The 24,879-nt window shown below is 35.1% G+C and overlaps 1 protein-coding gene across 4 annotated transcripts in view; it reads left to right on the top strand.

Moving 5' to 3' along the window:
- The window catches only part of LOC149623597 (sodium- and chloride-dependent glycine transporter 1-like), a 32,359-nt gene extending 10,097 nt beyond the window's left edge, over window positions 1-22,262 (top strand). For 2 of the 4 annotated variants that reach the window (XM_089852631.1, XM_089852630.1), the window contains exons 3-11: window positions 18,262-18,481; window positions 18,560-18,691; window positions 18,788-18,931; window positions 20,030-20,186; window positions 20,267-20,638; window positions 20,708-20,945; window positions 21,009-21,240; window positions 21,304-21,578; window positions 21,675-22,262. In XM_089852631.1, the coding sequence (XP_089708757.1) occupies window positions 18,262-18,481; window positions 18,560-18,691; window positions 18,788-18,931; window positions 20,030-20,186; window positions 20,267-20,638; window positions 20,708-20,945; window positions 21,009-21,240; window positions 21,304-21,578; window positions 21,675-21,989 (2,085 nt within the window). In that variant the 3' untranslated portion in view covers window positions 21,990-22,262. Of the gene's footprint in view, window positions 1-9,139; window positions 9,736-18,261; window positions 18,482-18,559; window positions 18,692-18,787; window positions 18,932-20,029; window positions 20,187-20,266; window positions 20,639-20,707; window positions 20,946-21,008; window positions 21,241-21,303; window positions 21,579-21,674 lie in introns of those variants that run through there. The other 2 variants (XM_089852629.1, XM_089852628.1) reach the window with 2 other exon arrangements.
- Window positions 22,263-24,879: the final 2,617 nt, after the last annotated feature.

Here is a 24,879-nt window from a genome sequence, read left to right as displayed (position 1 = left end):
GATTGACAAGATAATGAGATAAGTTAAATCTGATTGACTGCTGATTTCAGAGCCGAGCCCTAATTCCTTAGCCTAAGAAGGTGCAATTTTGCTGTGATGATACAAATAGTGGGTACTCACTAGGAAAGCGTTTTACAATCGGCGGGTATCTTAGAAAATGGCTGCCAGAAATTTTTAAAACTTCCCTTGTAACGGAATAACCTGAATGACACGTGACCTACCATCTTAAAATTAACATAAGAATAACTACAGTAAGGTGGTTTGACCAGGGCATTGATGGTCAGTCAATCGGGTCTTTTACAGATTTAAATCAAAACGATATGATTTGTAATGGAAACTTAATTTAAATTCGTATTTCTCACGAAAAGTGAGACGTAATCGTTTTAGAGACCACGCGGCATTTTATCGCAAACCAAACTTGATCCCTAAAGTGGAAGAAATTACGTAATAATATGTGGCTAAATCGTTATATACTATAGAATAATGTCTTGTAGAAAATATGGTATGTGGGCTATAATTGTCCCGACTCAGTGTCGCCTGTATTTTTTTTTAAGGAACGTAGGGTACGTCGCTAAAGAAAAAAAAAGGGAAAAGTTTTATCAACCTCGCCTTTTTTAGTATTCCAAACGTGTCCACCGGTGACTTCTTTGTTTTGCCCAATCGTTTTGCTTTCTTTCTGAATTTGTATGACGTTCTATTATTAAATAACGCGACAATTCTTTTTCCAAACAAAATTTTACATTTAGGATAAATTTAAGACGTTATGGAAAGAAACCATATCTCCGGTAATATTTTTTTTTTTCACATAAGTTTCAAATTAAATATTAATAGAAGACCTTGAAGGCTTCAGGGTTGCTTTAATGTCATATTTGAAAAGCCAACGCCCGTGAAATCGAAGAACTTGTACCAGCTCTTATACCGTACGTGCTATCCCATGCAGGTCCAAGGTTGGCCTTTATATATCATGCGGGCTTATGCTCTATAAATCTTTCGGAAGAAAAAGGGTTCATATAGGATCGCAATTTCATCATTAACTGTCAAACATGCTGTAAGAATAGCTAGAGGGCTTCATGCCTTAATTCTGTACGCTAACACGCGGCAAAGTCAACTTTACAGTTGTTTGTTGACTCCTGTTGTTGTTGACTGTAGAACCAGGAGGGCCAATACGCCTCTTCGATGTAAATACGAGGGAAAGACACGGGGGTAAAACTCTGCCATCCATCTCGCTTTTCGGCGCGTGCGCTCTAGGCGTTTTGGGTCCAGAGAGTGCACGGAGAATGCTATGGGTCAACCCCCTTGTATGTGTCGATACTGAGGGTTGTATACCCCCATTTTACATCGAAGAGCCTTATTCTTACGAACGCAGCGCAGGTGTTTTCCCAAAATTTAATTGAATCCGACCTTTGCCCTGCTCTATTACTCCTTTCCCATAAATTTCGTTCGTTATCTACAGAAGAATCTCTTGATCCAAACCACCCATATTTTATATGATGTATTCTATTAGGGAAATTGTGCTTAAATTAAATTGCATTGGCGGAATCATCAACAGACAAAGGTCCATTATATGGGTTTTTCCAGGGTCGCTCGTGCTATTGTTTAGTCTGGGTAGCGTCTAGAAAAATGACGTGTTTCACAATTTATATCCGCGTCTGTGTCAAGTATCTTTTGTTATTAGTTACGTTACCCCAGTGAAAGTTGTAAGGTCACGGTCACACTAGATTTGTTATGGATATATAAAACAAAATATTAATGCAAACACAAAGTAAATTAACTCTATTTCTTGATACAAATTGATTAATTGTTATTACACAAGTTACAACAAAATTATTTAATTATCGCGCGTCTGCTCTGTTGATGTATTTTAATCTATTCATTTAACAACCGCAATGGAGTCTCTAAATAACGTAATTTGACCAATGGCATCAGTGACGCGTTTATATAATGCATTCCAATGGGATGTACATATCTTTAAATGCCCAGTCTTAGCTCCGTTTTGGTCGATATTCTAATCGAGTGCGAAGGCCGTAAGTCCGTGGAATCGATTAATGAATGCGTGCCTTTCTCCTCGCTTCAATCCTATCCCCCTTTTCCATTTCCGAAGAGCGAGCGAGCGAGCGAGAGAGAGAGAGAGAGAGAGACAAAGAGTGAGAGAAGCGGAAGGAGTATAGAGAGTTAAAGACTAGCAAAGCTTCCCTACATAGACTTGAAGTTTAGCGTGAAGTTATTTATTCAAAATAAACCGCTTCCATGCGAACTAGACAAACTTGTCTATCAAAAATATTACGTTTTCATATTTGACTAATTCCTTTAATTGGCTATGTACCATTTCGATGTAAAAAAGGGGGTAGCCAACCCTCAGTATCTGGACATACAAGGGGGTTGAACCCTTGACGTCTCTGCGCACTCTCATAATCCCTCAAGCCTATAGCGCAGGCGCGAAATAGCGGGATGGAAGGCGGAGTTTTCCCTCGAAGTGGTCTATGGTCGATTATCTCTGATATATGACTCAAGAAAGAGTTGAAGAAATTGTTTTCTTTATGAAAGAGAAGTATCTGGTCTATGTTATCTTAGGGTATATACTCTTTGAAATGAGCTTAACGCTCCATCTTTAGAAAAACGAGGTCTGAATTTATGTCGTCATGACAACGGCGCGTCTCGACTCCGTCTGGCCCATTCTCCATTCATTACGTAACAACTCTTTGCTCCTTCTCTCCTCTCGATCCCTATGTTCACTCGCGCACACTCACCAGCACCCAAAATCCTCAATGGAAAATTTCCAAATCCTGTTCCGCCTTCTGATTGGCTAGAAACATTTCTATCCCCTCTACCTTCCACCCTAATCGACCCCTACTGTTTTTTCTTTCCCCCCTCCGGACTTGGAACTCTCGCACGAGGATTAAATAGATATATAGTCTACGTACATGTACCGTGTAGAGTTCATGGCGCCGGCTTTTTTTTTGGTCACGTGGTCGGTCTTTTTTATTTTATTTTTTAGCGCCAATTTAGTTTGACCCGCCTTAACCTTTTTCACGAGCTTTTCCACCTCCGGAACAGGCTAAAACACCGGGTTCTTTCTCTCCCACATGGTTCTGGGGGGACACCCTGCTGGTAAAGCCCTTATATAAGATTCTGGTAGGGTTGAGGAACGTCTGTTAAGATTGTTATATAGATGAAGGAATCCCGGTGTTTCCCCTGAATGATATCGAACCAATAAATCTTATCTTCGAGCGTTTCATTGGAACGTGCCCTTGGGTGTAACTGGTTCGATTTTAAATGTAAATTCTTAGAAATTTAGTTTCTACCATGCTTCCGATGTTCTTTTAAAGCTATAGAGTAGAATTTTAACCACTAAGTATAAAAATAATCGTTCATTAAAAGAAACTGGAAAGAAAATATAACCTCAGGTATACGACAAAGTCATATAGGTTGCGCAAGAACCCATAAACCAAGAGAATGTTATGTTTCCATGAGGGAATAAACTGTACGGAGATCGCGGTACAACAACCCAATTCATTCATTGAACGTTCTCATACCTTAAATGGGTTCTGGGTTACAATTATCAAAATTCACGACTACAACCAGATAAAAATTGAGGTAAATATTTGTGGGCCCGGGAAAGGTAGAGGCATCGTGTCAATTTAACGATAGAAAAACCCAAAACAGTGATGGTAGGAGTATGTGTTCTTCATCCGGCAGGTGTTGTAAAATGGCAGGAAATTTTCATTCATTTAATAGGTTGTGGAGTGGATGGCGTATCGTGAATCATCCTCCTACCTGCAGTTTGCTAACGAGAGGAGGTCGTGGCAACCTACGTCACGGATAAGTTTGAAAGAAATGGAATAGCATCATATTTGGTGGGAAAAATATTTTGGCGCCATTTTTTAATAAACGCGAATGCGACAGACCGGAAAAAAAATTATTTTACTAATAATATAATCATTCTAATTTCGAACGACACACGCTTTCGGCTCTTTGACTCATTTTGTAAAAACACAAGTAATTTTAAATTACCGTAAAGGTATTTTGTTATGGATGTCTAACCACGCGTCATTTAGACGTTCGAAAGAACCCTTTTTTTCTTCTTCTAAATGATTCGTTTCGAAAACTTGCTGTATCATGTTGTGTGTTACACATGGGAGTGAAATACACGCATCATAAATTTCTTAAGATAGTTTTATCAAGTTCAAAGTAATATATTAACAGATTCCTTTCTAATGAAGTCAAAATTCCTAGATCACTATTTTTTTTTATTTTAGATAAAATTACGAAGCTGCTCAGTATAGGTATAGGTTTCTAAACCTATTGAAACACTTCAATCATTTATTTTCAATATCACAAAACCCCACCTCGTTATTTATTATTATCATTTCAATTCGTCTTTAGTTTTATAGATAAACAGTATAGGCGTTAATTTGCATAGCTAATATTCAAAGCCATATCTGCATCCAAGACTGAATTACTTCTACAATGAGTTGATTATAAATTATCAATGGCTCTTGACGCGTTGATATGAATCAAAATTTCCTACTAATTAGAACAGATCTATTACTTCCGCTGTAGTGTTGAAACCGTAGAGAATGTGGAAAAGGAGAGCTCTAGCTGGTCTTAACCAACATACTTTATTTAAATAATTGGTTTTATTCAATCTTCAAAATATTTTTGTTTCGTAATTTTCTCTGTATTGCTACTCCATTTCTGCATTCACTCTTTTATCAATATCTCAATCACCTTAGCTTAGCGAAACTATGTCGTAGAAAAGTTGTAAATCTCAATCTTGTCAAAATTTAACACTCCAATGCTGAATCAATCCAAATATATCAAGATATTTTTCGCAATACATTCAAAGATGTCTATTTCTTCGCTAAACGCCCCGGTGGCGTCTGCCTCGTTTGACCCGGGCTTAATTCGCGGAATTCTACTATCGTCTTACGTAACGAGCGTGGTCTAAAAAGGTCACTCCTTTTTTGGAAAGCGTCCTAAATGCGTGATAATTTTTTTGACAATCAATTTTTACGTTTGCTAGATTTTCTTTTGCAATTTTCGGCTATTTGCCAGTTTTACACTTTATTTCTTGCCATTTATTTATGGTTTCTTGTCTTGTAAAGATGTCAACGCGATTGCCACATCCAAAATTTGTCGGAAAAGTTGCTTTTGTTGCTTTATATCACGAATATTCACTGGAATGTTAAATTGACACAAGTTAAACTATGATTTAAGGAATAACGGATTAACATTAAATTACTCGACATGATAAATGATACGGGCATTTTTTTTACTAACAAATATAAATTTATGTTACGGTTTATTTTAAAATTGTTACTTTCCATTGAGTATTGAAGGGCAGAATTATGCAGTTTTCTTTCATTCGTGAAGTTTAGTTGAATCTAGGATGTAACATACAGGGTGTTTCTGATAAGTCTGCCATAAATTAAGGGGCATGTTCTTAATTTAATCAAGGAGTCATCCCAATAACTCGAAAACAGTGGTTTGGATGGAAAAATGTCATTAAACATTTTCGACTCAAAATCGCCCAAAGAACAAACATCCCCCTTAATTTATCACAAACACCCTGTATATCAGCGGGTCAAAATTTCATAGAAATGCAAAATTCGTTCTGAGAAATTGAGAATATTTCTAGAAAACGACGAAACAATGGTACCTTTTGTTTGGAATATAATAGCTTCTCAAACACTGAGGGACGTACTTCATATCTGATCTATACGGCCAGCTTACATCTCTTTACAGCGCTAAAGAAGGCAAGAAGACACTTGTTGACCCTTTTACCAACAGCATCCTTTGATCGTGATTAAAACAAAATTTATATTCCTTTAGGACTATAGTACCTTGTCCTGGAACTAAGTACACGCGCTTTCAATAGAAATTCTCGCTAAAACCATTCATTCAATTTTCCCACGGGTGACCATCACAAAATTCCGCTAACCAAGTCATTAATATCGAGAATTTAAAACGCTTCCCCCGCAAAATCAGTTGATAAAAGGGGCGATGTTTCACTTGAAAATTTTATAAATTTATTGAAATATTACCCAAAGCTTACGTCAGAAAATAACCAAATATTTTCCATTTAAAATTGATTGAAGGAAAGTTTAAAGAGAGACACGTATAGAAAAATCAAGAAGAAAACTAGGCTAGGCCGCTATATAGTTTCAGTTTTAATTTCCTTCGTTTGCATTTTTAAGATTTATTACTATACGCTAGGTTATCAGCCGGTTTAATCTCTCAGTCTCAATTAAAGTATATCTGAAAATCCCAAAACCGGCGCCTCCTCGATGAATAATTTTCTATAGCAAAGGAATGTTTGATAAAATGGGTTGGATACGTGGAATATCAGCCAAATTAATGGGAAATATATTATAATACGTAATAACTATAGGTACTTTAGTTTCAACCACGTTTAAACAATTAAGTTTTACTTTTCATCATTATCTGAAAACAATTTAACTATATACTTAGTTACAAGTTTCGGAATGAACTTTTTTTTGTGTTTAAATCCGGTTTTTGGGGTCTTAAGTGTTTCATTGATGATCCCTTAAATAAATTTTAATTGTCTTTCAGTTTTTTAATTGAATTTAAGGGGCCTTGCGTAAAATACTCCAACGCCCTTTGAACATCTTCCTTAATTCATGCCACCAGACTTATCAGAAACTCCCTGTATTGTGTCACGAGAGAGATTTTTTTAAAGGGAAGCTATAGCTGAATGGTTTTCTTAAGTAGTTAAATACGTATGCCTAATATCTAGAACACGCGAAAGATCAATTTGGCCGGGACCATCTTGTTTTTAATATTTCTGCAAAAACTGTAACGTTAAACCGCGTAATGTAAAAGATTAAACGTGAAAAATTGCGTTTTAAGTTCGAACCATTTTGCAAAGAACCCTGCCAGGATATAAGAAAGTTCCTTGCAAGGTTAGCGCGAAAATGTGTGGAGTGGCCTTGAATCGCTGATAAGAATTTACGTTATATCAGACGAGGTTACGCTGCGGTCTTACCTCTGATTTCATACTTAACTATCCATTTCTTATTACATAAAAACCGAAAGTGAATCAATATTTATGTTATGATAGCGAAAAGAAACTTATCCGAATTGTTCAATATATTGATTCTATATTTTTGTTTACTTTATAGTTAAGATGAAATTTAAAGGATAAAGATTTTTTTTACGATTTCACAATATTTGTATTTTGTGTTTAATTTTTTATTTATTTTTTTTTTTTCAATTGGGTTTGGTTGTTTCTTGGATATCCTTTATCATGGTACGACAGATTATTTGTTTCATAACATTTTTCCCGGAGAAAAATTGTTATTAAAGAAAGCTATACAATATCCATGACCATGATTTGAAAAAAATATTATCGTCAATTGATAAGAAATATTGCATTTTTCGACTATTTTGTTCCGGAATTTTGTAATATTATTTGGGTTTTTTTGCTTTCTCCTCCTTGAAAGAGATAAATAACATCATGGAAGAAATGTAATTTGCTATTATGTCGAAATTTTAGGCGTCTGAAAAGTTATATTACTTAATAAAAGAGTTTAGTTTATATTTAATGTGATTTAGAGTTTCTTGACACAAAGATAAACTTATGGAGTTGCATCACAGAAAAACTCTCATTCCCAGCTATGACTTGAAATATTTCGATAACACATCGAACGTCTGTACCTTACGAGGACAAATTTCAGAAGTTCGATCTACTGCTTGAGATAATTGAGGTTAAAGGTCACAACATACAGTTTTTCGCGCACAGATTTTGTACAAATTGTTTTAAATATAAACAAACAATTTCGTTATCATTTATTTTTTTGTAATTTAGCCCAAACAAATTCCCAAAACGTATTTTCAAAATTTGATAAACAATAAATGCCTTAAACAAATAAATATATTTATGTTAAGCAATTATTGCACCGTAGTGAGGTGACTCTCATATTGAATTTTAGTACCACGAATCTGATAATGAGATCAGATAATTTATTTCACGAGAGTAGCACAATTCTCCAAAATATTTTCATTTTTGGGAAAAATCAATGGAAGCCTATCACGCAATACAAGATGCTTTACATCCGTTTTTACGCACCGCTTTACAAATTCCATATCTCGGTAAATTACCTTCTAAATTTTTCAAACAAAACATTAAAATTCTTTAGCTTTAGAATAACGACTTATAGAAACGCGAGATACGTAATTTATTAATTCTTTTTATTCTGCGCTGTTAAAAAAATTTTCCACAACAGTGAATAAAAAATAATAAGTGTAATTAGTGTTGGATACATTTTTTTCTTTGTGACTGGAGAGAAATTTGGCGCCAAAGAAACCCACGTGTTTGAAACGAAAATTTACGCGGGAAAAATTCGTACGTCATCATCATAGCGAACAGATGACTTATTAAATTTCCTAAGGCTTATTGTCATCGTGACGGCATTTTTTTCTTAGCATTTTCTTTAATAGAAAGAACTTAACACACCCGCGCGTAAATGACGTATAAAAAACGCTACGGGGGCTTACGTAACAGCTCAGGTAAATTGCCTGTATAATACAGCGTGGAACGGATCAGAAAATCACTTATTTCAGTACAGTTTCGATGAAGTACCCTTGAAATCACACGCGTCATTCTTATTTCTAACTTTAAATGCGGTGTCATAAGTCTGAGATTTATCATATCAATTTTTTCCGTCGGCAGTACAGCGACTCGCGAAATAAGTAATCTGTTCCTCACTGTATTTCACGTTGAATGTTTATAATACACAATAGCGCAAAACCTCCCGACGTTTAATGTTTATAATAGCTCAGAACTTGCTATTCAAATTTTAGAAAAAACCACTGCATTTCCATGTATTCATAATTCATAAAATATTTGTCGGAAACCCTTTAACCATCTCGTTTTATTCTTTTTCTTTATTTTTTTTTTAATTTTTAATTTCGCTAATCTCTCCGGTCGTTTCCTCTGACGTTTTAGCTTTTATCTTTCTTTCTTTTCCCTTTTGTTATTACGTAAAAAAAGGCGGGACTGTGTTCTGTATTTCTGTTGATTAAAAGACATTTTAAGCCCGAAGTAAATCGGAACAGAGAATCTGAACCGAGTTCCGCGGAAACTGGCTTTGTAGGGGAGGGTTGTGTAAATGTAAACTGACTTATCCCCCTCCCTTACTCGTTCACCGCTGCCTGCCGTCTCTAAGTTCTCGTAGCGAGACTGAAACTACACGAGTTTTTACAGTCTACCTCTCTCACTCTGGTCTCTGTCTATCTCGACTTATTACTTTGATGGCTAGAGTACTGTGTGTGGTAGACTTTAGTTTATAAATAAACCCCAGAAAATCTCACTCTAGTTCAACTCGCAGATTCTGCTTGTTGGAATTTCTCTTTATTCCTCAGTCTGAATTCGGTCTTTACGGTTGTTTCAGTTTTTTGCTCGGTTCAATTAATTATCTCTCTTCATTTAATTTCGAGCTTTTATTTAAATTATTTTATCTTATTTTAATTTAATTTATTTCATTTTTTATTTCGGAAGATGGTGAATTTGAATCTTTGATTTAAATAAGACGTTTTTATCTTCGTTTACAAACAATCACTTTGCACGTGCCGTGTCCATGAGAACTTTTATTTAAACGAGTTTAAGTTATTTACAAATCTGGAGGAAGAGCTTCGAAGTTTTAATTTTGTCTCGGACGAAATATTTATTTATGAACAATGGATACGAATTTTAGACGGTATATTTTTATCAAGGTAATTTTAATTTTATTTTATTTTTAATTTTAATTATTTATGGTTTGTTATTGGTAAATTTTCACATTATATTAAGAATTTTTACAAAAACTCTTGGATGTTTGTTTTATTTTATTACAAGTTGAAAAACAATGGGTTTTTGTAAAAATATTTGTTATGAGAAAGTTTGCCAATTTCTTTTTTGTTTTTTTAAGTTGAAATTCTGCCTGAATTTGTAAATTTTCATTTATAATTCGACTATTTACATTTACAATATAAAAGAAAATGTAATATTATACTGTAGATAAAAACAGTTTAGAAATTGGGAAAGTTATATACATTCATCTGGAATCGATATATTATATATTTATACACATAGTTTTCTGGCTAGGAGAAGTGATACCATTTACACTGCAGAAGGCCAGGCTACTTGGCGGACAAAGTGCAGTAACAAGTAGCCTGGTCTCCTGGTGTAAATGGTATTAAATAGTCTGAAAACTGTAAACCACGAACTACCTTATTTTATTATATAAAAAAAAACCATTTAAACATGTTTTTCTAAAGAAGCGATCATGATCCAGATATTAATTTTCACAATTTTAATTAATAGTTACTTAACCTTCTCCTAGATTCGGCAAAACCTAACCTAGGTTTTCAGCTTTATATATGAGAACTCTGTGTAATTCCGGTTTATCCCGGGAGGTGGCGCTTCGGGCGTTCTAAAAAATGTAAACATTAGCTTAGACCTGAAAATAAGGTGAAAGCTAGATAGGCAGGCTGCAAATGTAAATAATTCCACCAAAAATATTCAGCACTGCCCATAATTATAAATTCGTAATTTGTTTTGAATACGACCTTATATTTTAAAATTCCAGAAATTCATGCCATTGGGCGAGGTCACATTTTACAGTATCAGTGCAGAAAGGAATAATATTTATTTCAAATAACTGTCAAATAAAATAATCGTATTTAGTTTAATTTAAAATGTAATATGACCAATGGGTGTTTCTTGAATTTCACGTTTAAAATTCACGAGGAAACGTTATACTAATATTATAATTCTAGTGTATATAAAACTATAATTTAACTTGGCTTATTTTCGGTACACTTAAGTCAAGCAGTGAAGGCCCAAAACTGGCGCCTTTAAATTACGTGCTTGGTTTACAAATGGTATCTTTAGTGACCTCCGTCTGTCTGGCTTGTAGATTGGAATTTTTTTTTTCAATCATTCTTCATAGGGAAGACTTGGTTTTGATTTTGTCTATTAACCCGTTAGGTAGTTGTCCTTGGTACTGGAATTTTGTACTTGAATTAATATAGTTAATCAGACTAAAAGACGATTTATTGTTTTGTTGTTTGTGTAATTCTAATGCCAATTAAATAAGAATTAAACTTTTAAATGGATAGCGTAAATATCCTCATTGTTAAAGCATTTTCTTATATAGTTCTTCAATTTATCGAAATTTTCTGCCAATTTTTAAAACTGGCGCAAATTAATATAATAATTACACTAACGTAGAGTTGCTTTGAAATTGCCACGCTTCATTAACGTTATTTCGAATTTTGCACACATTTCATGATAAGTCCTTCTGACATTTTTAGAGAACTGTTACATATTAAACCATAAATCACTATGATACTTTTTTATTTTTTCGAACATATAAAATTCTAGATGTACAACTAGCAATTTAATTTTCAACCCCCAAAAATATTCTATTTATAAATTGAAAATTCCTTGACATTTGCGGCGCTGGCTGGTGTTACAAGTGCCAAATCAACGAACGCTGCTGTACATTTTCTTTCATAGCTTTTTATAACCAGATGTTAAGCTTTGCGCATACGGTGGTATCTCTTGCATTTCTACTACGTCCAATAAGGGCTTTTAAAAGTTAGCTTATGCCTTTGCGCGCATTTTAAAGACAAAAGTCTTTCTTAGATATATATACGAGGAGAAAAGTCGACTAGAAGCTGACGTAACTTTTACTTAAGTTTCACCTTTTGGGTTTTTCTTGGCCCGACTTAATGTCGGCCTGATTTTTATTTTCTTTTTAAGAAATTCTTTTTAGGCCCACGATTTTCTTCGAAATATCGTTACGTTTTTCTTTATATATATTTTGTTTTTACTATGAATGGCGAGGATGCTGTAGGAGGCGATATACTATTGTCAAAATTCGTGAATGGAAACACCTACCAAAATTATGAATAAGATAAACCTACGTATTTCTGTCCATTGCACCCGAGATTCCGGGAAAAAAATATATCTGGGAATAAGTTGTCTCAACGCCAATATATGGGGGTCAGGACCATATCTAGATCGCTAACGCATAATGGGATAAACATTATCTTTAAAGGGAAGAAGAAGTGGAAAATCAAATGATTCTTTTATTAATTCTTCATCTAAGGATAAGATATGTTCCATAAGTATGACACTAACTGTACTTCGTACTGCTAGAGACTTATTGAGTGCTTGTTCTAGAACGACAAGCGAGAATTGACTACACTCGGTTTTGCAGTCCATCTTCCAATTTAACAGCGCGTCACTAGACGTCGCTTATCAAGAATCTGTGACCTACGTCATGACAAGCTCTCAGTAACCAGTGACAAACATGGAACATACCTTATAAACTTATTATATTCTTAACAATAAAAGAAAACCGTCGGAGCAGACTAAATATGTTAGACTCTGAAGTCAGGGTCCTATAATGAATACAAAAATTAGGTTTTTGAATAATTTAAAATTCCCAAGCCTTACAGACACTCCAAATACTTTTCCTTTGAAGAGTTTTCGAGTGTTTGTCTTCCACATATCCTTCTCTGTTGATGTATCTATCCTCACCACCCAACAAACCCGCATATTTCGGGGGTGATGTGTAAGGGAAGTGACGTCACAAATCTTTAACCCTCTTTGTATAAGAAAGAAGAGAACTTTGTTTAGTTTCTCTGCCCGTTAGAACCCTAAGAATAAAACCGGTAACGAAGGCTAACGAAAGGCTATGGCTTTGTTGGAAAGTTAACTTGTCGAATTTGACGCAATTAGGCGCCATATCCTTGAAGAAAGAGACAGTTTGTCGTGCCAACATTAACGAGGGTTACGACGTGGTTCGTAGAATAGTTCGCGGTTAGGTTGAAACGTAACGGTAATTATGCTAGGAGTGTTTCATTTTTTCTAGGAAGAGGGTTTCAACCGTATCGTTTTTAAAGAGTTTTTTTCGCGTGAGATATGAGAAGCTATTTCGGCTCACGCCTCCTACACTTTCTTGCACTAACTTGCTTGGAATGTGAATATGTGAATGTTTCCACCAATCCAGGGGGTATAGCTTACATGTTTGATGCATTCGAGTACATACTGTCAACGAGTACTCGAAAGTTATGTCCTTTTATAATTATTGAAAATAAAAGAAAATGTTATATTTAAAATGGCAGTAGAAAATAAAGTATTACAAATCCAATTTGTTATTATTAGAGACTTAGTTAAAGACAAAATAGTATTATATATGAGCATTTTTACCCTATAATAATTCCGGAAATAAATTTTTATCTGGGCCCCCTGGATATAGGCAATCCCCTGGTCAGTAAGCCTGTTTAAGAACGTCCTATTCTAGCCTCTTAATGTTTAAGTTTATAATGAACCCACCTAATTAATCATAGTTTTATTGACATTGTGAAAATGGTTAGTTTGTAAAAAATGCATCATAATGAAAGTATTTCATGCTTGTGGGGGTCAAAGACTACTTAGTGTTTTTAGTGTCTACATAGACAGGAAACTCTACCGGGTTTCTATTCCCATAAAACATCCGGACAACGCAATATAGCTTAGTTAGTACCCCACAAATATACATATAAATTTTACATGTGTTTGCCAGAAAATTAAATACCTTTCAATCTTTGCACCCGAGTTTACTCCACAGCCCAGACGGTTTTTCGGTGTTTAGAAATAAATTTAAATATATTACTCTTATTTTAAAAAAAACAACTTTACAAAAAAAAAAAAACAAGAAAGGTTTTAGAATCGCTTTTGAAACTTAAACTTTTCCGAGTGGTGAAAGTCCATTTGTCTCAAGTTCAATGTTAAGCCGTTCAACCATCATATAATTTACATAAATAAAAAGAATAGTGGCAGACACGTGGCGTCGATCCAGAATTTGAAACCCAAAGGGTTAAATTCGAAAAGGATCGAATGTTCTAAACAAAATTTAAAAATAATAATAAATCGGAATAATTATTATAAAGGCATAGACATAATAAACAAAATTCGAGTGGAGAAAAATAAAATTTTATAATAATAGTATACGCATGTGTGAAGCCGAATTATAGGAGCAAGGATCGCGATGCATTTTCTATGGGCGCCTGTAGAAGTGTTTTACCTGCTGCACATCACATCTCTACATTATACTAGCTTTAATAGTTGGTTGATTTAGATGAAATTTTTTATGTGTACTCTATTTCATATTGTTTTTTGTTTTGTGTCATGATATATCATTGTTAGGACATTTTATTAAAAAAAAAATAAAAATTAAAGACTAGACAAATTACGCGGCTCCAGATTAATAGAGAGTTTAAGAAATTAAAGGGAAACCACGTGATGAGAAAAATCACGTGTTATTCTTGATTTTATTTGCAAATGAGGTTTAACATTTTAATTAAAATTATTTATGTTTTAAAACTTTTAGTACGTTACACGTTTAACTATTTCTTAGCCATAATAAGAAATCGCTCTATTTGCTCATCTAGTTTTATCTAGTATAAAAATAATTCTTGGAGTAATTAACATATGTGTTCAAAACAAATATTTATTATTGTCTCCTTCTTGACGCATTCGTGTTGATTTTGTCCCTCAAAATCGATTTGTTTTGAACGCCTGCAGTTGGCTAACCATTCTTTAAATTTCAAAGTAACCATGCTAGGCTAAAAATGTTAAAAGAAAGCTTTCTCGACTGGAAGGAATTTTAGCTGATTCCAGCTGGATCTATTTTAAATCCTCGATTTTTTCCGGATGAGGGCGTGGAGGAAATGACGTCATCAAAACAGTAGGGGGATTTTTCCTCGATAACGGGAATACTCTCTCTTTCTCTCTCTAACCTCCCCTCCCCCCTCAGAAAGTTCATCTTTCGGGAATGATGCTAATAATAATTTGTAAACAGGAGCTTCTCTAAGACGTCAAGAGAGAATATTTTTATAAGATGAAAAATATGGCGCCGTGGGTCTCAAGATTGCGCCAAAATACCGCCTGACCTATAGAAAGATAGTGGGTATAGCCGTAGATTAATTTTGTTTAAGGACATGCCGGATGGCTGTGACAAACAAACAGCGTACATGAAACACGATTGATTCGAAATTAACGGCCGCATTGTTCTGAATTGAATTGAACTCATTTCGGAAATAGACTAAACCGTAATGCTCTAGTTGAAAATGCGGAGCTGACACGTGGAATTCTTATATTAGTGGGAGGAGCTTATTGAAGATTCACGAGTTACACACGTGGACTTAAGAATTCCTCGTGTCACCTGTACCGTATCCCGATACAAACCTCCAAATCGGAAGTTAAATAAAAAGAAAAGAAATGAATAGGCCTAATAAAGTTTCCACATTGTTCTACTTTTAAATCTCGTGTCGCCAAAGAGTCGCGAGGAGCGAAAGCGAAGATTTTTGTCCTTTTGGCGAAGGAAATAAGCTTAAAAGCTTAAAAAGGGACTCGTGCGGTTTTTTCTTATTTCTTTTACATTAGTGTCTGGAATTACTTGGCACGAATCTCTTTTGGCTTCATACTATGCCTCGTAACATTTTTATCCCCGTTATTTGGCCTTCACGCTTCTTTATAACCTCTTTAAAGTATTAACGAGATAATCCGGATCAACTCCTTTTTTTTCTTATTTTCTTTTAGCGACATCTTAATTTTAAAAAATTAAATTTCACTAGATAAGCTCTTAATTAGTGAAGAATTTAACAATGTAACGTTTGATGTCGTAATCTTTTATTTTGGTATACCGTCGCGACAGTATTAGAAAATGTAATTACGCTATTACGTAAATTGTTCTTTCGGAGCGTGAAAATTATAGACTAAAATTAAGTTCGCAAATTGCAATTATCATTCTTAATGGGGAAATTGATCTTAGTCTTTAGGTAATTATAGAGAATCCAATTACTTAGTCTGCTTCTTCTTCTTTATGCTTTTTTAAGAGAAACCTCGAAATCTATTTCAAGCTACTGTAGACGTTCTGATGCGTAGGTGATGTGAGGCTATAGAACTAAATTTTTCTACCGCAATAATTCAGAATGTAATTGGCTAATTCCCTTTCCCTACTAACTATTATATTGTAATTTTAATTATAATATTTAACTACTTTTGACATAATTATAGATAGTTGGTTTTATTTATAAGACAAGTTCCATAAGTATGACACTTCCTATACTTCGTAATGCTAGTTCGAGAACGACAAGCGAGAAGCACTGGTTTTGCAGTCCATATTCCTGTTTAGTCTGTACTAAGCCTTTGACAGCGCCTCACATGGCGTCGCTTTACGAGAATCTACGACGTTTCACCCACGTCACTTCGTAACAAGCTCTCAGTAACCAGTGAAAAACTTATGGAACGTACCTTATGACCTTATGGTGTTATATAAAACTAAAATTGAAGAATTAGGTATCTAAATTTTTATGTATGCCGTCAGGGTACGCTTTAAATAGGAATTTTTTTATACTCTGTTTGTTTTCAACTCAAGGTTCGGTTTAAAAATAAAATTCAAATCATGTTTGAAATAAAATCCCGATTTTCGTAACTTGAACTTTTGACGATATTCGATTCCAAACCCACGCCATGTACTTACGTCACGATCGAAGGTCAAAACTCGCGACTCAGGAGTGTCGGTCGAATTACATTTGATCTCTTATTTATGCGCGAAAAAATGCTATTTGTAATTTGAAAGGTCGGCGAGCTCACTCGCGCGATTTTCATTTCCTGAACAAAAGACCCTAATCCCATCGACGCCTTCTCCAATTACCAATTAAAAATAAAAACGCTTCATAAACGGTCTATCCTTTGAAGTGAAACCAAATGAGCCAGCCATTTAAAACGTGTATCAATAAAATGAAAATATATTTACATTTAAGTCAGTTACTTTTAGATATTTCAATAGAAATAAATAAAACGGAAGTTATATTGAGAATGGGATGAAGAGTTAATTGTTGTTGTCATAAGCGAGGGCAGAAGGGATGAGAGTTAGGAGGAAGTTATGGCGGCCACATCTCCTGGGAACAGCGTAGAATTCCACTTCGTTAGTAAGCTAGTTAGTTAGTTAGCTTAGTGTTGTTTTCCCATCGGCTCTAAGGAGCTAAACTTAGGGGTATGAGATGAAAGTTTGAAAACAGTGAAAGGAATGAAGATTAGAACTGGGTTCCCCCAAAATATTTGTCTTAAAGTTTAATCACTGAGAGGGAAAATCTGTCCCAACGGTTTTGCTTAATTTCGGAGAGACCCCCGCTTATTAAGTACCAGAATGACCAAGTGGAAACGCTTAATACCATGGAAGGAAAACAGATTAATAAAAAAAGTAAGCATTTAAAAATGGGGCCATTAATGTCGTAAAATAGTTCAGATTAGACCTAACTTCTTTATCTTTGACTGTACTAAAGGAATTACACGTAATCTTTAAAATCTCTAACCTTGACAGTTTGAAAATTATTAAAAGTATCTGTAAGCGTCGTGTAGTGAAGGGGTTATATTACCTCGGATAAATCAGTCAAATACCTGTGCCTTACTCATTTAGTGTCATTTGACATCAAGGCCTTTTCAATCATTTGTTTTCATCAAAAACACAATAGTAGTAGCTACTACGACTGAACATCAGAAGAAAAAAAATTATATTTAAGGTTTTGAGAAATGATGTTTCACTATTCTCTCACTACATTATGATTGATACAACGTTTATCATTTCTTTTATATTTGTAGCAGACATTCCGAGAACTCTATTCATTAATAACTTTGTAATAAGAATAGCGGATTTACAAGTTTCTTAATTTTTTTTTATCGTTCGCGTGTAGTTTTTAATCTTGAAGAATACATTTATATCGTAAGACACCTGGAAAGAAAAATTATAGCCTCTTAGTACTAAATGCTTTCATTATAAAAGGATCGTGATGGACAGAGAATTAATCGTTTTATAGCATTTAACTGTGGAGAATTATTCCATTGAATTTATTTGAGAATGGGTAAAATATCGCGTTAGGTTCAGATGGCAAATCGTAAAAGCAAAATATGGTAGACTAATTTCTACGATAATGTTTTTATAAAAGTATCAAATATCAAATATTCGTGTCAGGGCATATTACTGCAAATGTTCTTCCCAAACTGAGTACCAGGAAGTAAATATAAATGATGGTACCTAGACAATTTGAGTAAACACTAAACAAACGGAAACCGGGTTATATACTATGTTTACAAACAACTTCACTTTCAAGTTATTATTTGATCGTTTCATCTTACATTCAGGAAGTCACTTTTGGAAATGTATACTCACTAAAGAGCCTTTACTTTTCTTTGTAACTCTATAGGAGAAGAATGCCGGACTACACCGGTCAGTGGCCATGCCCAATCCTTCTCAGATGATTGACCTCCCTCAAGTGACCATCACGAGAACGGTCGATGTCGACGAGAACAAAGAGAGGGGTAACTGGTCAAGTGGAGTAGAGTTCCTACTGTCGTGTCTGAGTTACGCTGTTGGGTTGGGAAATATCTGGCGGTTTCCCTACTTGTGCTATCGAAATGGCGGAGGTACGTAATTGCGGCTTGATTACGATTAACTTAAAATGGAAATTAATGACAAGAATCTGTTACTTTTTCTTTAAACAGGAGCGTTTTTAATACCTTATACTTTAATGTTAATATTTGTGGGTATGCCACTATTTCTTCTTGAACTTTCGTTTGGCCAATATGCTAGCGAAGGACCCATTACTATCTGGAAGGCGTCACCACTGTTCCAAGGTTCGTTTATTTAAAAATTGTATCTACAGCATCCACCATTATGTAATCGGCGAAGAGTGAAATTTAAACGGAGATACCTTAATGTATCATTTACAGGCATTGGTTACGCCATGTTCCTGATGTCTGGGCTGGTAGGAGTGTACTACAATATGGTCCTCGCCTGGGCCCTTTTCTATCTGTGTAGTTCATTCACGACGCATTTACCATGGAGTTCATGCGACAATTGGTGGAATACGAATGGTAAGTTGAAGCCTTATCCTTCGGTACAACTTGTTCTCTAATTTTCTCAAAATTAAGAAAGAAATCTATGTCTAGAGCTAGACATAGTTGGCAGCTATCAAAACCGGTAAATACCGGAACACAGATAAAGTAGAACAAAATCATTTACTTTTTTATCTCAAATAAATATTTCGAGCGTATTTGACCTCGATTATTAAGGCTTTCCTCGACTTTCACGCTCGCCGAACCTATCCTAGACAAGCCAAACCACTCTTTATTTTTATTTAAAGATACGCGCTTTTATCTTCTCAGGAGACTTTCCCCCGAACATCTTCTATGAACCATGAATGAAAATTTTCCGCTTAAATTATATTTAATATGTTTCTTTAATATCATCATTAATAAACGGATTTTCCTATTAAAATTTTAACGCTACTACCAGAAGTAGATTTTCCAGTAGCTTATCTATCATCTATCGTGTTTGAGTGACAATCAGAGTTTTTGATATCTTCGGATTAAGATGTTTCAAATTATTTTGTCTATTCTTGGCCGTTTTGTGGTTAGATTATTTATTTATTTTATTTTAGACTGTTAAAGTCTTAGAAGCGTTGATAGTTATATCCATTTTATGCATGTATTTATCTTGCATAAAATGTAGGGCCCGTCCCACTAACCTTAAATTGTTTAAATCTTGATGTTTTCTAGTTTTTTTAACGAACCTTACTTTTTTTTCGGCTGAAATTCTTTGGGTTTTTAATTTGAGACAACAATGTCTGCGGGTTGTTTAAGTTAGCGTGAACCACTACGCTCTAAAAATAAAGATTCATTTCATCTCTTAAGTAACATTGTTATGATGTGGGTTACGAAGTTGAACCTTCTTCTCTGGTTTGACATCCAGCCTATACCTTAGGTGTGCTAATTTTTTTTTGTAAACATACTCTTTTAGTCAGGGTTCAAAGTGGGACGTATCTATCACGTTGGCCCTAACAAAACTCACCAGTATTTTTGATACTTGCCAGATATAAAATGAAATATGGGTTTTAGAGGTTTAGGACTAAATATTAGGAATGAAATAAAATGTGAATTAAATGGTTTTTACATGATATGTTCTTATTTTAGCTTGTCGCAAGTTCGACTCCAAAAACTGCACCGCACATGACGGTATTATGGTGGCCAATGGTACCTGCTTCTACAAGAGTGACGTCACTGAGGATGTCTGGTTAAATTTGCAAAATACCACTGATAACACCAAAATGGCCAGTGACGAGTATTTCCAGTAAGTCATTAATTTATCATAAAACTCAGATGATATGTTGCTAATAACTATACTTAACATTCCCCTCTCTTCTATTTTAGTAACTACGTCTTGGATTTAACCGACGGCCTCCATGATTTGGGTGGCCTTAGATGGCAGTTGGTTTTGTGTCTAATGGCCTGTTGGATCATTGTCTTTTTCTGCCTGTTGAAAGGGGTCAAAAGTATGGGGAAAGTGGTTTATTTCACGGCTCTCTTCCCTTACGTTGTTCTGGTCATCCTGTTGATTCGGGGTGCCACGTTGGACGGTGCTTACGACGGTATCATGTTCTACTTAACCCCTGACTGGGCGCGACTGACCGAAGCTCGTGTATGGGGTGACGCTGCCATGCAGATTTTCTTTTCTTTGTCACCCTGTTGGGGTGGCCTGATAACCTTGGCCAGTTACAACCGATTCCATAATAACTGTTTCAAGTATGTCCTGACTATAAAAATAAAACACTTATCGATGTAGCGAGTGATATTTACGGATTTTACTTACAGGGACATGATTTTCATATCGGTTGGTAATTGCGGAACCAGTTTCTTCGCCGGTTTCGTAATCTTCAGTATCATTGGATTCATGGCTCACGAATTGGGTGTTCCCGTATCAAAGGTGGCTTCCGAAGGGGCTGGACTCGCCTTCGTTGCCTACCCTGAAGCGGTAGCCCGTCTACCAGTGTCTCCACTATGGGCTATTTTGTTTTTCTTCATGTTAATGACCCTTGGATTAGGAACTCAGGTATTTTTACTATTTATTTCTTTCCCTTAATATTCATTAATTAATTGCTAATAACTTGCGCAGTTCACGTTGATCGAGACTGTCGTCACTACCTTGGTTGATACCTGGCCCGATAAGCTTCGCCATCGCAAAGCATTTGTTCTGTTGGGAGTCTGTACCTTTATGTTTTTCGGAGGAATGTCTATTTGTTCCAATGGAGGAATGTACGTTCTTCAATTGATGGATAATTACTGCGCAAGTTTTTCGGCTCTTTTCATTGGTCTATTTGAAGTTGTCGTCATCTCCTGGATTTATGGTAAAATTAATGGTTTAATACGCGCAAGAACTGCCATTGAACTGATTTATTTCTTTTTGGCAGGCGTCGATCGTTTTATGGAGGATATCAAAGTCATGTTGGGTCACTACCCATTCCATCGCCTGTACTGGAAAATCTTGTGGAAGTTCTTGGTCCCCATTTTCATCTTGTTTATCCTGATCTTCAGTTGGATCGACTTAAAACCCACGCAATACGGCGATTACGTTTACCCCCCTTGGGCCACGGCTCTTGGGTGGATGTTCTCTCTGTCTTCAGTCTCAGCTATTCCCATTGTGGCTGTTTATAAAATTTACCAGAGCGAGGGTCCCATTTGGCAGGTCAGTGCTAAGCTTAGGTTTATTTAAGATTTTAAACTCTTATATTTACTATTAGTAAGTATTTTAATTGAGAATGGTTTTAATTCTATTCATTAGCGAATTGTCAGACTAAGTAAGCCTACGGAGCACTGGGGACCCAGACTTCAACAACACCGTATCGAAACTCACAGTCCCAAGCACACCGACTCTCAAGTTCCATTGGCTCTACCCAATGACGACATGGATGGCGATATTGATTACCCTGACGACTATCCCAAGTTTCCCAACGGAGGATACGTCAATGGTGGCAATTTTTATCGCGCTGTGAATGGTAGCGGTAGTTTCACAGGAAACGACGACACGGCTTCCGAGTCGGAGATGGGACTCCAGTTAACTGTCCCTCCGAGCAGCGTCAGGGAAACTGGTCTATAGAATTAGGCCTAGGAACCTTATACTACCACCGAGACCCTCACTACCACAGTACCACCTCCTGTCAGAAGCACACTACACTACGCTAACACCAATCCGCGTTGGTGACGTAACGAAAACAAAACATCCCCCAATGCTTCCTATCTGTGGTGGCACAGTCCCCACCTCGTACTAACTACGAAAAGGGGGTATCACCCCCAAAAACAAACGCTCACAATATCTATATTGAGCGTGGGGTCCTTTTTTGCCAAAAATAAGTCTATAGAGCTCCGAATAGATTCGTTTCTGCTCGTTAATACAAAGTTAATTATTTATTCTACAGTTTGATTACGTTTTACTAAGTTTAAACTGAAAAGACTGTGAACAAAAAAATTAACGGAGTCTCTTCCGGTGGTATGTAGGGGAATTCCCGGAAACGCTGGATTTTCAGGGACGCGGTACTAGCTTCGGCTTCTACAGAAAGACCTGCACAAGGACATTTCCGTTTTAAATGGGAAATGGATTTTTGAACAGTTGTAGATGACTTTATAAATATCCCCGTCATGAAAGAAAAAAATTGTTCCTTCGCTAATGAAAAATATCGAATACGTTTTTAAATTGTCGGTTTTTTTAATGTACATAGTGTGAAATAATTATAGATTTTGAAGCATTTTTTTAAACAAAACTCCATCGTTGGCTCTAGACTAGATAATTGGACTTTTAGAGATTCTAAAAAAAAACATTTTTGTAACGAAATTGAGATTGGAAACCATTTATAAAATGGCGGCAATTGCAATGTGATACAATGAAAGCGCGATTATCATCGGTTAATTTTTTCACGTGATCCAGATAACGAATACACGTGTAATAAATAACCAATGACCATCGCTCAGAATCAGTTTGTATTCTGCTGTATATTGCCATGCTACTAAACCCTAAATAGTTTTTAAATTATCTAATTTATTTTATGAAAAATGTAACCTAATATCGGCAGCTTTAATAACATAATGATTTTAGAATTACTAAAAATCAAATATGAAGGCACGGATTTTTTTTTTGGTTTTTTTGTATTCAGAAAACCTTATAAAAACGGTGCCTTTCCTAGTTTAATGAGAAATAATTAATTTTTACCTAGTAAGTGAGAAAAGAAAACTTTTTAATCGCACCAAATCAAAGGAAAAAATAATTGAAAAATATTGGGACGTTGTATTAATATTATTATACTATAATTATAATTATTTTAAGCTCCTGTTTTTTACTGTAAATATTTTTGTAATTAGGATTTTTGTTTTTGTGTTTATGCGCGTGCTCTGTTTTACGTGTACTTAAAAATTATTAACGAAAACAAGTTCATGATTTAGGAATTGTGGTAGAGAGCGTTACATATACAAAATAATTGTTGTTTATACTGTTAACCAGTAATTAACTATTTTAATTACTATACACTCACGATGTACGTGATTTTGTTGAAATTCATCTATTCGTAGAGTAGAATAAGTTGAGTATCACGGGTCCTTTCCATGTTAAATATACATCAAAAGAACACGTGATTTTCATCAAATGCAGAAGAAATTATTTTATACAAAACAATTTTGGTGCTGAAAACACGTGTCATCAACCACGGAGTCGTTTAGTAATTAAAATTATTAATTAATATCTTAAAAATATAAACAACAATTAAATAATGTAACGCCCTCTTCCATATTTTCCAGAAAAAAGTTTTCATGATTTTATTTATTTTCAAAATTAATAATAACAACATCAACTAAAATAAATCAACCTCGCGTTCTATATGAAAAAGTGGATCGCAACGAAAAAATGCAAAAAATAGAAGAAAAAAATAGTTTTAGTACATTTACATCGTGCCATATTCAACACCCGTGATGAAACGTTAATTCGTTAATAATTGGTGATAGCTTTTTTTCCCCCCTTAAACTAAATAATATTGTAAACTCTCCAATTTGGCAACGAGACAATTAGGACTTTCAAATTTTTTATAGGCTTCGCCATAATGTTATATATATTTTTTTTAACAATTTGCTCATATGACCAAAAGCCAAGATTATAAATCCCTGACCTCGCTATACTGTTAACCTTGGAGTAGAGTTTCCAACTTTGACTTAGTTCCAACCGATTTACCGGAAGTACGTAAAACGTAAATTAACACACACAATGTATATATTTGTTTTGGCTGGGTACTACACGAAAACTGTAGAAGATATTGGATTCACAAAGAAAAATCTTTTATATTTAGAAACACTGTTTTGACAACCTGCCAAATAACCAACCCCATAGGGTAATTGCATGGGTGATCGCTGGAATTCCTCTACTTAAGGTTCAACTGTTTGTGTTATGTAAATTCGGATATTAGACGTACGTTTATTAATTGTTTTGACAATTTTTAGAAACCAATCAAAAGAATTCTAGTCTGTTTTAAACAATACGTTTTTTGTCTTCCACTACTAAAAAAAATACTTGAAAAGATGCCAATTACCTTTAAAACCTTAGTAAACCAAAAACAACAATGCAGTAAAACGAAATATCGCTATTCGAAAGATTGATTGGTTATGACAGTTTGGTAGCTTTCTCGAGGATTGAGTTTATCTAAAACAGTTGCCATAGTAACGCCGCCATTTTGAATCGAAGCTTTCTTGAATCGGGTGGTTTCTATCGGACAATTATAGTCAGATTCAGTGAGTCTCATATGGGTCCGACTGTAATTGTAAGTGCAGCCCTTGGTACTTCATAGTTTGAAACACAAATGTCGTCGTGACCATGGCAACGTCACGTAAGCTCCACCCCCGATGACGTTACGAATGACCGCCCTATATATATACGTATTTGGGTTTAAACAAAATTAATGTGTATAAAAGTTATATATAAAAGAGGTTTTTAAAAACCGAATGTTATATTA

Source organism: Phalangium opilio, unplaced genomic scaffold (genome assembly GCF_054372755.1).
Source record: "Phalangium opilio isolate 3A_F unplaced genomic scaffold, DU_Popi_V2 ptg000113l_1, whole genome shotgun sequence".
Lineage (NCBI taxonomy): Eukaryota > Metazoa > Arthropoda > Arachnida > Opiliones > Phalangiidae > Phalangium > Phalangium opilio.
This window is presented reverse-complemented; position numbering and strand designations above follow the sequence as displayed.